Source organism: Oryzias melastigma, linkage group LG23 (genome assembly GCF_002922805.2).
Source record: "Oryzias melastigma strain HK-1 linkage group LG23, ASM292280v2, whole genome shotgun sequence".
NCBI classification, from domain to species: Eukaryota; Metazoa; Chordata; class Actinopteri; order Beloniformes; family Adrianichthyidae; genus Oryzias; species Oryzias melastigma.
The window spans coordinates 17570249-17588771 of record NC_050534.1 but is presented as its reverse complement, the minus strand read 5'-3'; the positions used below and the strand labels follow the sequence as shown (position 1 = coordinate 17588771).

Sequence of the window (18523 nt, the reverse complement as noted above, 5' to 3'; positions counted from 1 at the left end):
AGTCATATTAAAAACAGAGAAAAATTATGTTTAAAATAGAGAAAAGTTGTATTTAAAACACAGAAAAGTCATATTTCAAAACAGAAAATTGTCTTGTTTAAAACACAAAAAAATGTGAATTTAAAATGGAAAAAAGTCGTAGCAAAAACAGAAAAGTCGTAATTAAAACAAAGAAAGGTTTTAGCTAAAACTGGAAGAGAAAAGTCATTTCTAAATTAGAGAAAACAGATAAAAAAAAACGGGTAAAAGTCATAAAAAAAGATAAACGTCTAAAAACCAAATGTTCACACAACTTTGTCCATTAGTTCTATTTTGACAGTAATCTTACTCCATAGTTTTAGGACGAGAAAAATTGTAGAACATAAGTGAAGTTTTTTTTATTTTTTTATAGAAATGCTCACGCGTTTCCTTCACTAATTCCCCTTCAGCAGTTGTTTTCCAGAGATCCAGCAGGAGCTGTTAGTGTAAACAGGTCAAGCTCCTCAGTGTTTGATGGACAGAAACTTCTCTCCATATAAAAGAAAAATACCACAACTGTTGGACATTTTAGAAAATCCTTCAATGAGAACATTTTTCCTCAAAGCACAATGACTAAAAATCAGTTTTTATAACACTTCTTGGCTAAAACCAAAGGCTGGCGCTGTATTAATAATGATTTTAAAGGTCAAACAGAAGAAGACATTTTAGGTTTCACTGCAGCCTCAGTCCTGCCGGCTGGTCTCACCTTCACATCATCAATCTTTAACAGTAAAAAAAAAACAGCCCCTGGCACTGAAAACTTTCCCCTCCACTCCTACTTTCTCTGTATGTTCAAGAAAAACAAACGAAGAAATCCCTAATTCTGCATTTCGATTCCTCCTTTTTTCATCCTTTGATGAGAGACGAATCGACGGATCAAAAGGGAAAAACGAGCTCTTGTGTTCGTTTTGCATCTGGCAAACTTCTCCTGGAGGTGAAGCGCTCCATTCATCATCAGGTCTGCTTTTATGTCAGAGGTGGTGCTGGTGTTTGATCTGAGCCGGAGAGATTCCAGACTCAGAATGATCCGTGGAAAACACCCGGCTTCTGCCCGGATTAAACCTAACGAGAAGAGACGATCTGTTGTCTTCAACGTCAAAATGCTGCTGTGGAGATCTAGAAACCCGAGTCTGATCTCTGATTTCTGTCTTTTACTTAAGAATGTATCCCTTTAATTGCACTCTAACCCTTCAGTCTTCAGAACTTTTAATCCACTGACTTTTTAATCCATGCATAAAATACTTGAGATTTAGGAAACAGGTAAAAACAAACTGCTTTTGAAAAACTTTATTTTCTCTAACTCCCCGTTTAGATTTATCCATTTGCTTCAAACCAATTTTTTAGGAAAAATCTAGTTGATCCCGTCATTTCCACCATATGGATAACTTCATAAATAAAAATGAGGCTGCAGCTCCTACTGGTGACTAGGTGTAACTGCAATGTAAAAAATAGATTGAGAATAACATTTCAGTTAAAAAAAAAAACTTTAAAAATTAATCTAAAATCTTTTTTGGCCTTAAATTTTTTCCACTAAGGTGAAAATGTGTTTTATTTATAATAAAAATAATCCCTGCTCAGAGCTGCATTACCTGCTCTAGTGTCAAAAATGTGTTTATTTTGACTTTTTGAGTCACAGTTGCCATGGAAACTGGTAAATGCATGTTTTTAATGCATATATATGCAACTATTTAATACTTGGTCAGCTGTTGCTTGTTTTTCTTTGGTGAAGCCAACTATATTTCTAAACACATTAAATGAGTCCTAGATTGTGTCACCCTTTTCCTCAAAACATTTTTCGTCCATTTTGTACATCTTCTATCGCTTGTGTCGCCGTTTTCCATTTCTCCTCCACCCTTGTCTTATAAGGATAGAAATTTTCCGTTTCTTCTCCACCCTTGTCTTACAGGGATAGAAGTTTCCCGTTTCTTCTCCACCCTTGTCTTACAGGGATAGAAGTTTTCCGTTTCTTCTCCACCCTTGTCATATAGGGATAAAGTTTTCCATTTCTTCTCCACCCTTGTCTTATGGGGATAGAAGTTTCCCGTTTCTTCTCCACCCTTGTCATATAGGGATAGAAGTTTTCCGTTTCTTCTCCACCCTTGTCTCCCAACTGTCACCGTTTTCGGTTTCTCCTCCACCCTCGTCTTATAGGTTTCGCAGTTTTCCGTTTCTCCTCCATCCTTGTCTTATGGGGATAGAAGTTTTCCGTTTCTCCTCCATCCTTGTCTTATAGGGATAGACGTTTCCCGTTTCTCCTCCACCCTTGTCTCCCAACTGTCACCGTTTTCCGTTTCTCCTCCTCCCTCGTCTCCCATCGTTTCCCCGTTTCTCTTCCCTCTTCATCTGCTAGGGGTCACCATTTCTCCATTTCTCTTCCGGCCTTTTTTACTAAATGTCGCAGTATTCCCGTTTGTCCTCTGCCCTCGTCCACCAGCGGTCCCCATTTCCTCATTTGTATTCCCCATTGCCCCACCAGGGTACTGTTTACCCATTTCCTCTCATGTGTCTTCAATGAACAAGTACTAGGTAGTTGGAGTGTGTTTGGTAAGAGTCGGGTGATGTACGAATCCCGATATGTGTCTCACGATACGATTCATATATTGATATATCCCAAGACTGTTGAAAAACTATTTTTCACCTTTAATAGTATAACTTAAAAATTAGCACTGCAATTGTACCTGATATAGATACAATTGTCATAAATTCAAGGCTCTTTTTTTGGTCAATACTTCAAAGGAACCTGTCAACATTGCATAATATCGGTTTGGAGAGGGTTAAATCGATACACTCCCAACGAAATATCGTGGTATATCGTCGAATTGATTCTTCCCTACACCCTACTAGATAGCACTATGTGGGTTTTATTAACACTTTTCTAACCTAGATGTCACCGTTTACCATTTTCTCTTAAGCCCCCACTCTGAACAAACACTAGATGGTGCTTTGAAGGCGGTTAAAGGATTATTAGTTTAAGAAAATCTTCCAACTGTTAGGAAGAGTTCCTGTAGATTTCTGGTGACACTTGATTCCATCACAATCTCATTACTTTACATCCCTGCAGGACGCCGCCAACACAGACAGGAATCATTGCGGCGCTGCTTTCACACCTGTGGCTGTGCGAGGTCAAAGGCCGGCCGCTTCCATCAGGCGCGGCGGTGTGGTGGAAACACCCGCCGGGAAACGGATCTTATAATGGAGCTCCATCGCAAATCAATTACCAGTTTGCTGCTTCGCGCTTCCCTGGAGCATCTGAAGCGAAGGGATTTCCGTTCAGCAGCTCCGGCTCAAGGTCCAATCAGTCATCTGTCGGCGGCTGACAAGTGTTTCACAAAAGTACTGCTTTTTAACCTCGACTACAATTGGAGAAAATCACTTAAATGCTGAGATCTTAAAGATCCATTCACAGGAAAATTATATTTTTAGTGTTTTTAACATCTTCTCGAGGCGTTTTTCTGATGAATGAGGAGACAAATACGGAAATTTAAGCTTAAATTTGCATTTCTTGTCTTAAGAAGTCTTTAAACACGAGTGAGGGGCTCAACAGCTTCGTTTCAAAGAAGCTTTTGTTAAAAGTTGTCCAAAAGTCGAAGAGTTGGAGGCCGAGTTTCACCAGCTTCAATCATCTCTCAGCACCTACTTACCGAATCGTCTGGTGAGCCTCTGATAAGCCTTCATCTTTGTGCCTCCACACCCTGTCAGCTTCAACCCAGCACACCCTGCTCTCATCAGCACCACCTTTCTCCTTATCACCTCTATTTCTGTCTCCTGCGTGCTCCTTTTGCATCCCTCCATCTGTCCGTCCTCCCAACGACTCTTTTCCTGACTTTGGACCCAGGTGAGAGTCAGAGTGCCGGTCCAAAATGCATTTTTCAAGAGGCAGGACCCTCTGTATTACAAGAGCGCAGCCGGCAGCTCCTGTCAGATCAATGATGGAGCAGCGTGGTGCGTGCCGAGTCGTCGCTGTCAGATTCCGAGGGAGGATGGAGACGAGTGAAGCCTGCTGAGGTGCTGTGGACGTCTGAGCTCATACGAGAGAAATGCCACATTTCTGAGCAGGACAAGTCCAACCAGATCCAAACCACAAAAACCTTGTAGAACTGCTGCAGTGCAGTGTTGTGTACCGGATGGAACAGAGTTTGCTGTTTATTTGAACCCATCCAGATGTAGGGCAGTGATATGACTAACAAAAAAGGCTTTTAATTATTTTTAAATTATATATTATTTCATATTATTTTTATTCACACAATATTTTTACCAAGTCAAACGGTTCTTCTCTTTGCAGTCATTTCATGTTGACCTTGTGTTGATTCTGCACATGACAAATAAAGCTTTATTCAAATTCAGTGTAAAACACAAGACAAAACTGAACTCTGTATTTAGTTAAACATCAGAAATTAGGCTGAAACTTGGATTTCTCAGCTATATTGCTAAAAAAACCAAAAGCTTACAACTTTTTTTTCTAAAGAAACTGATAAAACCATTTTAAAACTGAGAAAAATCAATGGTATGGTTTGAAATAATAATATTTCTTAATTCTTTTTTACACAAATTTTGGAATATTCATTTTCAAAATAGTCCAATCCGATTACATGATCAAGAATCAGTACCGATCGCACCATTGAAAATCAGCCCAAATCATGTGATCAGAAATCAGGCCCGGCCATGTTATCGGAAATCAGCCCAGATCATGTGATCACAAATCAAGCCTGATCATGTGATCAGGATTCAAGCCTGATCATGTGATCAAGAATCAGCCCAGATCATGTGATCAAGAATCAGCTCAGATCATGTGATCAGAAATCAAGCCTGATCGTGTGATCAGAAATCAGGCCTGGCCATGTGATCAGGAATCAGCTTAGATCATGTGATCAGAAATCAAGCCTGATCATTTGATCAGAAATCAAGCCTGATCATGGGATCAGGAATCAACCGTGATCATGTGATCAGAAATCAAGCCTGATCATGTGATCACAAATCAGCCCAGATCATGTGATCAAGACTCAGCTCAGATCATGTGATCAGAAATCAGGCCCGGCCATGTGATCAGGAATCAGCCCAGATCATGTGATCAGAAATCAAGCCTGATCATGTGATCACAAATCAAGCCTGATCATGTGATCAGGATTCAGCTTAGATCATGTGATCAGAAATCAAGCCTGATCATGTGATCAGGAATCAGCCCAGGTTAAGTGATAAGAAATCAAGGCTGATCATGTGATCAGAAATCAAGCCTGATCCTGTTATCAGAAATCAGGCCCAGCCTGTACGGCCTTCCAGTTCCCCTTAACGCTTGAGGGCAAAATTCATCTACAGCTGATTTAAACTTTATTGTTCACTAGATTTCATGTAGGAACCATTAAAATGTGATATAGATTTTCCCTTAACTGAACATAAGAAAAAAGATGCACGTTACCATCAGTCACTGATCTAAAGCACTCCTGAATACAGCAAAAAATAAAAGTCAGAGGACTGTTTTTCAAATAAAGCTGGCATTACCTCCTGATTCGCAGCGGTTAGCTCCTCCTCCAAGGCGGAGACTCTCTCCAGTGACACTCGCAGCCTCTCTCTTACCTTAAACCAAATGCATCACAAAATTTTGTTAGCTTTTCAGTCTCGAATAAGAATAAAAACCTCACCAATTTCAGAAAATAAAACAGCAGAATTACATTTTTACACATTTTTATGCCCAAAAACACCTTCTTGTGACTCCATTGTGATTCCTTCATTGATCATGACTTACTTCAATGACTTGTTTCAGAGGTGTAGAATCCGCAACAGAGGCTGTCTATTTTGTCACTATACGGGTTTAAGGGTCTAGAATTTAGCAGTAAAACATCACAGGCGGATGACTTACCTTCTCATCGAGGGCTTTGTGGTGTTCAAACAGGGACTTGAGAGCTTTAAGTACTTCAACCTCACTGGAGACCCCCGATGGAGACTGAGCCTGCCGCTTGACCACCGTCATCCGGAGAGAACGCTCGTGTCTGGATACCAGGCACTCCAGATGTTCCAGAAGTAACTGTGACATAAAATACATAAATAAATATAGGTAAATTAGTACAATATATATATATATATGGGCTGCACGGTGGCGCAGTGGTTAGCGCTCTTGCCTCACAGCGAGAAGGCCCCGGTTCGACTCCCGGCTGGGACCTTTCTGTGTGGAGTTTGCATGTTCTCCCCGTGCATGCGTGGGTTTTCACCGGGGACTCCGGCTTCCTCCCACCGTCCAAAAACATGCTTCATAGGTTAATTGGTGACTCTAACTTGCCCCTAGGTGTGAATGTGAGAGTGGATGTGTGTGTGATTGAGGCCCTGAGACAGACTGGCGACCTATCCAGGGTGTACCCTGCCTTCGCCCATCAGTAGCCGGGATAGGCTCCGGCAACCCCGAAAGGGACGATGCGGTCTGGAAGATGAATGAATATATATATATATATATATTATATATACAAACACACATAAAACCTGTGCATTGTTAACACAGTGTTTGCGGTTTCAGGATTTTGCTGATTCACCGGATGAAAAAAATCACATGTTGAAAACGATTTTCGCGGAGGATGACTATCATCCAAAGAAGGTGTTTATTATATAAGTAAATTAGTATTTTATATATATATATATATATATATATTTATATAAGTAAATTAGTATTTTATATATATATATATATATTACTAATTTACTTATATATATATATATATAAATAGGAGGTAAATTAGTATTATGTATATATATATATATATATATATATATATACGTAAATTAGTTTTATATTGATATACTGATTTACTTATCTATAGAGAATTTCCCCATTGTGGGAGTAATAAAGGATTTGATTGATATATATTAGTACATTAGTTTTATATATATATATATATTACTAATTTACTTATATATATATGTAAATTAGTTATATATATATATAAAATACTAATTTTATATATATATATATATATATATATATATATATATATATATATCCATCCATCCATCTTCTTGACCGCTGTGTCCCTTTCGGGGTCGCGGGGGTGCCGGAGCCTATCCCGGCTACTGAAGGGCGAAGGCGGGGTACACCCTGGACAGGTCGCCAGTCTGTCACAGGGCCTCAATCACACACACATCCACTCTCAGACACACCTAGTGGCAATTTAGAGTCACCAATCAACCTATGAAGCATGTTTTTGGACGGTGGGAGGAAGCCAGAGTCCCCGGTGAAAACCCACGCATGCACGGGGAGAACATGCAAACTCCACACAGAAAGGTCCCAGCCAGGATTCGAACCGGGGCCTTCTCGCTGTGAGGCGAGAGCGCTAACCACTGCGCCACCGTGCAGCCCTATATATATATATATATGCACATAAATTAGTATTATATATATATATTACTGATTTTCTTATCTATATATTAGTACATTAGTTTTATATATATATATTACTAATATACTTATATATATAAGTAAATTAGTTATATATATATATATATATATATATATAAAATACTAATCATATATATACGTAAATTAGTTTTATATATATATATTACTGATTTACTTATCTATATATTAGTACATTAGTTTTATACATATATATATATATATATAAGTAAATTAGTAAAAAATAATATATACATACACACACACGAGAACATTAGTAAACATTTTTAGAAAAAATGAAGAAGTCTGTGTTGGCTTCTTGGAGCCAGCAGGTATTTTCTTTTTGTCTCTCAATCCAGTTCCGGCATGATTAAATCGCAAGCAAATCAAGTCCACGCAATTTTTTCAAAATGTATCTCTCCTCTCTTATTTTGGCAGTCTTTGTCCTTTGAAACACCTCATAGCTGTAAATACACGGACGGAACAAAAACAATCGGACTCAAAAGCAATCCTTTCAGCAACAGCGCACAAAAGGATTACACTAATCTCACTTGCTGGATGCCATGTCAAGTCAACTGCAAACAGAAAGCTGCAAAATGAGAATAACGATCAAACAGGCAAGAAGTGAAAAAAGGCGAAGCTTCAGCTGCTGACTTCCTGGTTCTGCAGTTTTCTGAGGGATCGTCAAAGAATTGTATGACTTTATCTAAAGATTGTGATGCTGGGAGGGTAGATTTACACTAAATCCACATAAATGGAAACTTAATGGTTACGTCTGAATTCACTCAAGACTCTCTAATGTCAAATATGACATCAGCTAAGGTACAAGCGTTTTATGAAGACTATTTAATACGGTTGTCCCATTCTGATCACATGATTGTAAAACGATTAGGGATCAGATATTTACTTGATTGTTACTTTGATCAGCTCTACATATATCAAGATTATTAAAACAGATATATACTCTAATAGACGTCTGGACATCATTTTATTTTTGTAAAATAGTTGAATATTTTCTGCAACTCCTTAGAAATTAGCCTCTGAGTTGTCAGCGGGACTGTTGGTGTGGAAGTTAGCCTCCACTAATTTCCCAGCAGTCTTTTGTTAAGTCTCTCTCCCTCTAGTTCAGGGGTCTGCAACCCGCGGCTCTTTTATCTCTCCATGGTGGCTCTCTGGGTGAAGAAAAATAAAATAATACTAATTTTAAAAAACAAATTGAGTTTAGCTTCTATTTTAGCAACATGCTAACGGTTTTTTTGTTGCTAATTTGTTGTCTAATGGGGGTTTTAGGCTAATTTAGAGTTTAGCTTCTATTTTAGCAACATGCTAACGTTTTTTTGTTGCTAATTTGTTATCTACTGGGGGTTTTAGGCTAATTTAGAGTTAAGCTTCTATTTTAGCAACATGCTAGCGTTTTTTCGTTGCTAATTTGTTATCTACTGGAGGTTTTAGGCTAATTTAGAGTTTAGCTTCTATTTTAGCAACATGCTAACGTTTTTTCGTTGCTAATTTGTTATCTACTGGGGGTTTTAGGCTAATTTAGAGTGTAGCTTCTATTTTAGCTACATGCTAACGTTTTTGGTTTTTTTTGCTAATTTGTTGTCAATTGGGGTTTTAGGCTAATTTAGAGTTTAGCTTCTATTTTAGCCACATGCTAACCTTTTTTTTTTGCTAGTTTGTTGTTTACTGGGGGTTTTAGGCTTATAAACTTAGGTTTAAGTTTTATTTTAACAACAGGTTTTTGACTAATTAGTTTACTGAAAAAATGTATAATAATTTTGAGTTTGGCTAATATTTTAGCAAAATGCTGATGTTCTTAGCTAATTTGTTATTTACTGAAGGTTTTTTTTTTGATAATTTAGAATTTAGCTTCTATTTTAGCAACATGCTTACATCTTTGACTAATTTAGTTTACTGAGGAATTTGAGGCTATTTTGGAATCCAGCCAGTAATTAAGCAACAAGCTAGCTTTTTTGGCTAATTTGGCCTCTAATTAGTTTTTTATGCTAATTTGGAGTTTAGCTAATATTTTAGCCATATATGCTAACATTTTTGGCTAATTTGTTATATTCTGGGGTTTGTAGACTAATTCAGAGTTCAGTTTTTCTTTTAGCAACATGCTAACATTTTTGGTTGATTTAATTTACCGAGGAATTTTATGCTAATTTGGAGTTCAGCTAATATTTTAGCCATATATGCTAACATTTTTGGCTAATTTGTTATATTCTGGGGTTTGTAGACTAATTTAGAGTTCAGTTTTTCTTTTAGCAACATGCTAACATTTTTGGTTGATTTAATTTACCGAGGAATTTTATGCTAATTTAGAGTTCAGATTTTAATTAAGTAGCAAGCTAGATTTTTGCTAATTTGGCCTCTACTTATAGTTAACAAATTTTGAGACATGCAAGTTTTTTTTATATTTTGGCTGTTGTTCAGACTAAAAATATTTCAAATAATTCACATTTATTAAAAAAATAAACAAAACAGAAAAAAAGGGTCATAGATACAAATCCAAATTTCTTAAAGGCTAAAGTAAGACTATTCGGCTCCTTCTAGGTTTTGATCAGTGGAGAACGAGCTCAAATGGCTCTTTTACTGTTAAAGGTCGCTGACCCCTGCGTTAGTTTATAACACCTAACAGACACAGCGACACGCTTGTAAGCATCTCAGTAGAGCTCTACAAAACATATAAACCCAAGCTACTCGCTCAACATCACCCATGTTTTCCGTGATGTGGGAACGAATGAAGTCCAGAAAAACGGCAGTTGCTTCGTGGCGTCAAAGCGTCGAGCAGTACATTTGAAATGCATCAAAAGAGAGGCGGCAGACACAGACTATATTTTCCGGACTATAAGTCAAGAAGAAGAAGAAAACCATGGTTGTGTCAGAATTCGCCCCCTAATCACTACATAGTGCATTCGCCATTTTTAGTGCTGCCTAAATCTACTTCCAAAGTCTTTGCGGAAAACTAGCTTACATCGATTGCCACTAGATATGCAGATATAGACCACAATGCATTGTGGTCGAACAGTTTCAAACAAAAAAACGTGTTTAAATGTAACATTTGAATAAACCATCCACATTACCACTATCAAAACACAGTGGAGGTATAAATAAAAGTGAAATGTTCATTTTTATTTGTTTTTTCCCTTTGAATTCAATGACATCATATCTGGTGTGTAAAAGTAGTGAGCATCGTCTCTTAATTATCTTTAAAATCCAGGACACTATATAGTCCTACACTATATAGTTTTTAATAGTTAGGAAGTTAGTTAGTAGTTTTAAAATAAATAAATACACGAATACTAATCGTTTGATCTGTCTAAGAAAAATATTAAAGTTTAATAGGGAAACAATCAGATTCTCTTCCATGTTTGTTTTGGACGACTTCTTCTGCCACTGTCAGTAGCAAATACTTTACTCCACTGCAGCGCCCTCTAGTGGTTGTTAGAGGAAACAACTGCTAAATGACAACCGATGTTTACTGGGAAAATAAATATATGAGCCTATTTATGTCTATAAAAAAACAAAAATAAGTCACTCCTGACTATAAGTCGCACCCCTAGCTTAACTATGAAAAATACGGCATACTTTAGGTTCTGGTTGATGTCTGCCGTCAGGTCCTCCTGGTGCATTGTGGTCTATATTCACCAATCTAGTGAGAAATGTTTTGTCTTTTCAGGGACCTCTGGGAAATTTCCCCTGGATTTTGTAACAGTAAATCTGGACCAAATAGTGCAATAAATAGTGAGTGAATTCAAACAGTCATTCTGAAAACAGAAGTTTAGTGAAATTCGAAGCGTTTCAAGCATTTGCATCAGTCTGGATATAATTGTGTTCGTTTTTACATGGAGTTGCATTCACTTGCAGCCTTATTTTCACCTGCACTGAAACGAGGAGGCTTTCTGAAGCAGAAAGGAGAAGTTATTCTCCTGTGGCAAAAGGAGGACTGTCGTCTCCTGTCTGCGTCTCCGTGAGCAGCCGCCTTCACGTCTGCTGCACCCAAACAAACATCTTTGCATCCGGGAGAGGAGTTTTCCTGCTTGCAGACTAATTGCATTCGGTAAATACTTTCATTTTTCGCCTGAGTTCAAGCATGCGGCGGCGCTGGCGACTGTCCGAACACGCCTTTCATCACGTAATTACGGGCCGATAAAGCTCCAAACCCGGTTTAATTAAAGTCCGCCTGCTAAGAGCTCATCTAAGGATCTGAAGTGATAATAAAGTGAGAAAACGAATCCTTTCTTCGGACCTTATCGTCCTCGTTTTCTCCGCCGGCGCCGCAATCGTGTACCTACTCACAGCGAGGACGCGGAACAGTCTTATCTGTCCACAGCAGATTGAGAAAGAAAAAATTAAGTTTTATTTATTTATAAAACATCTTTTGGTTTTCTAAAAGCAGACTCATCCTCTAGGAGGTTTTTCCTCTTTTATCTGAATCCGTTTGATCAGACTCTTCAGGACATCCGTGCTGTTTGGACTCTTTTTTCCCGCTTACCCTGGTGTTGTTCCTCTCGGCTTTGAGCTCGGAGATCTCCTCCTCCTTCTCCAGCAGCTGCTCCCTGCAGGCGTTCAGCTCCTTGGTCAGCGCAGCAAACTCCTGAGAGAAAACACAAGAGGAAGACGGGTCAGGGTCGCGGTCAGAACCACACGACACCCCTGTGGTCCCCCCGAGGTGCAGCTGATGCAACGGCAAACTCAACAGAATTGCATCATTGCGTTTTCTCTGCACGCTCACAACAAGCAGAAGCAACCAAGGAAGCAAAAACATTTATTTAAATAAACCTTAAACATGGTAATTAAGAACATCCAAACAAACTCCTTTGACACATCAAGCACTCTCACTTTAAAGTTTACATATCCACTCCGATAAAAATTGTGTTTTTATTATCTTCTTGTGGCATTTTTCTCATGATGCGTAAAGAAAATTGCATTTCAACTCATTGTGGGTCCGTTTCAGACAAAAAAAGATCATATTTGTGATATAGAAAATACTCTGGGGATGCCAGAAGCCGCCCGCTCCAAGCTCTCAGCGACAGAGAGGGGAAGAGGGGCGGGGTTGCTCTGTGCCAACAATTAACTAGCTGTTGCGAGACAGATGATTCCCCGCAGAGACTGACCAGTGTAGATTTAGGAACCCCTGCCGCTCTGCAGAGACTATGTCCTAGTGTCTAAAGTGTCTAAAAAGGCGTAATCATAAATAAAAGAAAACTACAAACAGATCAAAAGATTTTTTTTTTTTTAGGGAAAAGCAGAAACTCTGGATTTCTGGTTCCAGCCAGTGCAGTGAAGACGATGTTCAGGGTGTGACCGAGCTTTTCTCCTAGTTCACATAAAGTTAATCATCAAATATTTAAGAGGCACACTAAGCAAAACACACAGAAAAACAACCCTAAATTCATTATTTTGTGTTTTTGAGTTTGGCATCAAGCTGCAGGCGGTGAGTTATTATAGAGACGCAGCAAATCAATGTGAAAAAAAGGATCTTTTTGCATCCGTGTGCAGACCTGTACCGACTTTTAGGGTTCTTCAGCAAAAACAATGTTTTAGCAGAGATAGAAGCCACTCAAATATGATTTATTTTGATTTATTAACTACTTCGACTTAGCAAATAAGGGAGAAAAAAAGAGTAACGGCTTTGACTCAATTTAAGAACAAGATTAACGCTGAAGATTAAAAACTACAGCAGGGATTCATCAATAATTAATGTTAATCCAGACGATTTGAAGGTTTTTCTTTATTCAACACACTTTTACGAGTGATCTGAGTACACAATAAAAGTCTGTGCACGACCCGCCCTTCGGACAATAACTCAGAGCTGCAGATGAACTCCAGAGAGGCTCTACATCTTAAAGACAGCAGAACAACAAATCCTCTCAGTGTTTAGGGCCACAAATCCCCCACACACCGGAGCAAATGAACATCCGACTGATCTAAAACCACCAGGAAGAAAAGATTCACTCTCAGCTTCTACAGGTTAAGACTGAGGGAGGGATTTTAGACACAAAGTAAATCATGTTTTTGCTAATTTTTTCCCCAAGAAATCTATTTCTTTAGATTTGATCGTTTCAATTTTTTCCAACTACATTCGTGGCGTTTAAGAACCTTTTAACTTTTTACTAAAGACAAAAACTGAACTTTGAAATTGATCTTCTTCAAATGTATTTTTTAAGAGAGACAATTGTTTAACACAAAAACAACAAAACATAAACAGTTTCCAAAAAAGATTGATAGTTAAATTAAAAGATTAGATAATTTAAAACTTTTAAGATGACTTAAACAATTCTTTAGGAATTATTAGAACCTAAAAAAAAAACATTAAAAAAAAATGATTTTATAAAAATAATTTTTTGTAAAATTATGACAAAAATAACTTGTTTTAAATCAGTCCTGGACTCAATTTATGAACCTATTTAAGCAAAATAATTCAACTTAAATAGGTTTTTTTGGTTGATTTTAATCTTTTTTCCTCCATAATTACTTAAATGAATTGAGCTGCGTTGTGTGTCGAGTTGTGTGGGCCGGTCGTGCAGCAACAGTTGCTAAGATCCTGTTTTAATTTGTGTTTCCAGCTGAAAAGACGGCAGGAATCTTGATGAAGGGTCTCTTTTGGTGTCTGTCCTCACGCAGCAGCGAATCCCCAGCGGTGCAGCCTCTTCACGCCCGCTAACGCCCGACAAATCCACGCAAACCCCACCAGTCAGGGGTTAAACCGTCAGAACAAATGTGCTTATTATACACGGCGGAGACCTGCTTCCTTAATGACGAGTTTATCCAAAGAGAAAGCTAAGGTCAACTAAGACTGAAGACGTCGCCATGGCAACAGAGGATGAGGACGGGTGGGAGTCAGCGCGGTGTCTTCTCTGCAGAGTCGACCTACAACGTAACAACAGGAGGTTTAAGGAAAAAAATCTACTTTTATTTGTTTTATTCTTAAATACTTTTCCTGCACTTTTTTTTTCATCCCACTTCATCCTTTAAGTTATTTAACAGGTTTATTTCAAGTTATTTTTAAAATACAAGGGTATAAAAAATAAATAAAATACATCTAATCTAATTTAAGGTATTAGTTTATAAATTAATTTGAACGTTTAAAAAATCTATTTTCTTTAGATTTCAATTGCTTATAATCATAATAGACATTTTTACAGAACACACGGCAAAAAATTAATTTGAAGAAAGTAAAAGAAAAAAAGATTCTTATTTTAAGAAAATTAGTCTTATTTTCAGTCCTACAAAAAACAATAATATCAAGAAAGTTATTCAAATGCCAAATGATCGTAATTTGCAAAAATATTTCTTAGCGACGAGAATGTTTTTCTTGAAGTAATAATTCTTGATGATTTCTTACCCCATTGTCTGATTTTTTTGCTTATTTTAAAATATTTGTTATATTTGAAGATTTCTTTTTATGGAGTATTAGGACCACCACAAAAATATGAAAAAGAATACATTTAAAAATAAAAAAAAAAAGTTGTAAATTTTTGGAAATATTGTAGAATAAATTAGGAGAAAAAGTTGTCATTTTACAAAAATAAAAGTTAGTAAAAAAGTTATAACTTTACGTGAATAAAGTTGCAAATGTTTAAGAAAAAAGTTGTATATTTACAGTAATAAAGTCATGGCACTAAACAACTTACTTTTAGTTCAACTAATTTATTCTCATAAATTCAAAATGTTTTCATATAATTCTATGACTTTGATAATCTATTTTTACTTTTTTTCTCATGAATTTACAACTTTATTTTAATAAACTTGCAAGTTTATTTTGTAAAGTTACGACTCTTTTTACAACTTTATTTGCATAATTTTTGAATAAAAAAAACTATGACTTTATTCTTGTAAAATTACAACTTTTTTTTACCTTATTTCCATACATTTTGATAAAAAATAAACTTTATTTATTCTTTTAATGTTGTGACTTTTTTCATGTAAATTTATGACAGTTTTTCTAACAAATGTATGACTTTATTTTTGTAAACTAACATTTTTTTCTCATAATTTTATGAATTTATGACCTAATTTTTTTTTACTTTTATTCCCATAAATTTACGACTTTACTCATGTAAAGTACAACTTTTTCCTCATAAATTTACACCTTAATACTAATAAAATTATGATTTTTTTTTTTGCACAATTTACGACTTTATTCTTGTAAAGTTACGACATTTTTCCTCATAAATGTACCACTTTATTCTTGTAATAATCTTAAATGTGATACGACTTTATCTTTGTACATTTCTGTGACTTTAATTTGCATAAAGTCATGACTTTATTCTGATAAAGTGAATTTTGTCTCAACTTTATTCATGTAAAATTACATTTTTTTTCTTTAGTGATTTAGTTACTTTATTCTTGCACAATTTTACATTTTTATCATAAATGTATGACCTCATTTTCATATTTTAGCTGTTTTTTTATTTTATTTTCAATTATCCCCTAATAATCGAGTACACATACCTCACATTGAATTCATTAAATATGATTGTTACCAAATAAAGTTTGATCAACCAAATTCCCAAACTCATCCCTGATGGCCACAAATCCCACATTTTAAGGATTTCTTCATTTCCCTCTTCAAACGTGTTCATGTTTGCTCCATGTTGTACAAAAAAAAGAACAAAAAGCCTCATAAATCTGCCTCCCTCGGGGCTGCAGCTAATCACAGTCACCTCCTCGTAAGAACACGCCCCGCTGCAAATTGCACAATTTGCTTTAGTGCTTTTTGGAGCCCAGAATCCCCAGTTGGTTCTCCGACAGCATCCGCTTGCTCGGCGCCAGAGTGCGGCGCTCTCTCTGCAGCTCGTCATTAACGCCGGCCCATCTCGACCTCCGGGGGCGGGCAGATGTTACCCCCACCGCCTCTTCCCAAAGGCCAGCCTGTCAGGACGGCTGACAGATTGGGAGCTCCGCTGAAACAACGTTTCACTTCCAGTTTTGGCTTCTCAATGCGATAACTTTCCATCATAAACTGCAAAAACAATCTAGCAAATAAAAGCATTTTCCATCTTCGTCCTCAGCCGTTCCTCAAACTTTATGGCACAACTTCCTTTTATACTGCGAGTCGGCCACTATTCTTGTTTACTATGCCATTACACAGAGACACTGCATCACTTCGGACTGAAGCCACAGACTACAGCAATATCTCTGGAAGGAATTTCAAATGACGAAAAGCTGAAAACATGTCTAACCACAATCGCTACGGCAACTTTCCACAGCTCTGAGGAGCAAATGAGGTCGTTTTGAAAACCCCTATCATAAAAATATCCTGAAAATAATTCAACCAAAAGAGTAGACCTGCTACCTGTTGAGCTTAAATACAGAGAGACGAGGAAGACTAAAGGTGATGGAGCGCCTTCAGTGCTTCAGCTCAGCTGCTGAAACACACTTGTGTCAAAAACAGACAGGGTAAGAGACTCAGCAACCAAGGTGCTGAGATAGCTTTAATTAGCTCAAACACATTGAAATTGCTGTATAAAATACATTGGATTGGTCACAAGCTCCGCCCCCTTGTAGACGACTAGATCACGTACGTCTTTGTTTTCCTCGTCTGAGCTGGAATCTGGATCCAAATTATACGGCTTTCTGTTGCACTTCTAATGTTAGTTTGGGAGTGTCTAAGCTGGCGGGAAAGTGTGTAAAGAGAGAGCTCTCAGCAACAGAAGGGGGCGGGGTTTCTCCAACCCATAACCAGAAAATACGTTTTTTTTCTTGATATTTAAGGACATCCAGTCAATTTCATCATTTGAGTAAAGTGGAATACTTCCAAAAAAGTGACATTTTAATCTTTACTGGAATTGCACAAATTATTGCAACAAAGCAACTATTTGATTAAGTTTGCACCAAAGTGTTGGTCAAGGATAAAAGCTTTTCCATAAATATTAGTAAAAGAATAATAATAATAATAATAAACATCCTATATAGTGAAGCTAATTTCTGCTGCAAATGATTATTTTAATCTACTGATCATTTTGTGCTACATTTTCTACCTCTTTGGACCAAATAAAAATATTAATAAGAACACAAAGAGATGCTATTTTTTCCTTCTATTGAACAAATACGTTAAATAAGACAATTTTTCTCTAAAAGTTGACATCGGTCAGTGGCCACCCAGCGACGTTTTGACCAGTGCCAGGTGGGGATGATGCCATAATGAAATCGGGCGACAGGTGGGCGGCTACAGGTTGGTGGCAGTCAGAACCGTCAGCAGCTTTGATCGGAAGAAGTGTAAATTTCTCTGAATGCCCATTAGATCGAGGTGATGCAAAAAGTGGGCTTTTCTGTACGCCTGACTGCCGCCTGACTGCTGCCTGATTGCCACCTGACTGCCACCTGACTGCCGCCTGACTGCTGCCTGATTGCCACCTGACTGCCACCTAATGGCCACCTGACTTCCACCTGACTTCCACCTGACTGCCGCCTGATTGCCACCTGACTGCCATCTGATGGCCACCTGACTGCCGCCTGACTTCCACCTGACTGTCGCCTGACTTCCTCCTGACTGTCGCTTGACTTCCGACTGACTGCCGCCTGACTTCCTCCTGACTGTCGCCTGACTTCCTCCTGACTGCCACCTGACTTCCTCCTGACTGTCGCCTGACTTCCACCTGCCTGTCGCCTGACTTCCACCTGACTTCCACCTGACTGCCGCCTGACTTCCACCTGACTGCCGCCTGACTGCCACCTGACTTCCACGTGACTGCCACATGACTTCCACGTGACTGCTACATGACTTCCACCCAACTGCCACCTGACTTCCACCTGCCTAGCGCCTGATTGCCACCTGACTGCCGCCTGACTTCCACCATCTGCATTCATGACCACGTCAATGATTTAAAAAAAATCAGGATTAAATCTTGAAGATTCTGCTGATGTCTCCCCATCACTTGTATTTGTAACCATAACATTAACTGAATGTTGTACTCAATGTCCCATTTTGCTTTAATGTCTACACATATGGCCTCACTGTAACTGCATTAACAAAAAATGACATTATTTGTATTTTAAAGATTGAACATAGGCTTAAATTTAAAAAAGCGTTCAAACACAAAGTCTTATTTGGACAACAATACAATTTCAACTGATATAACTATAATATTAATACATTCAATCTTTTTTTAAGTGCTGCTG

General features: G+C 37.7%; 1 protein-coding gene across 17 annotated transcripts in view; it reads right to left on the bottom strand.

The window, feature by feature from the left end:
• ppfia2 (PTPRF interacting protein alpha 2) overlaps nucleotides 1-18523 on the bottom strand; it is a 198361-nt gene that overhangs the window by 41541 nt on the left and 138297 nt on the right. For all 17 annotated transcript variants that reach the window (XR_002920905.2, XM_036210184.1, XM_036210180.1 and 14 more), the window contains 3 exons: nucleotides 11892-11993; nucleotides 5873-6037; nucleotides 5515-5589 (listed from right to left, as the gene is read on the bottom strand). Coding sequence is in view for 16 of the 17 variants with exons in the window: in XM_036210184.1 (XP_036066077.1) it covers nucleotides 5515-5589; nucleotides 5873-6037; nucleotides 11892-11993 (342 nt within the window). In the remaining variant the exon portion in view is untranslated. The remainder of the gene's footprint in view (nucleotides 1-5514; nucleotides 5590-5872; nucleotides 6038-11891; nucleotides 11994-18523) is intronic.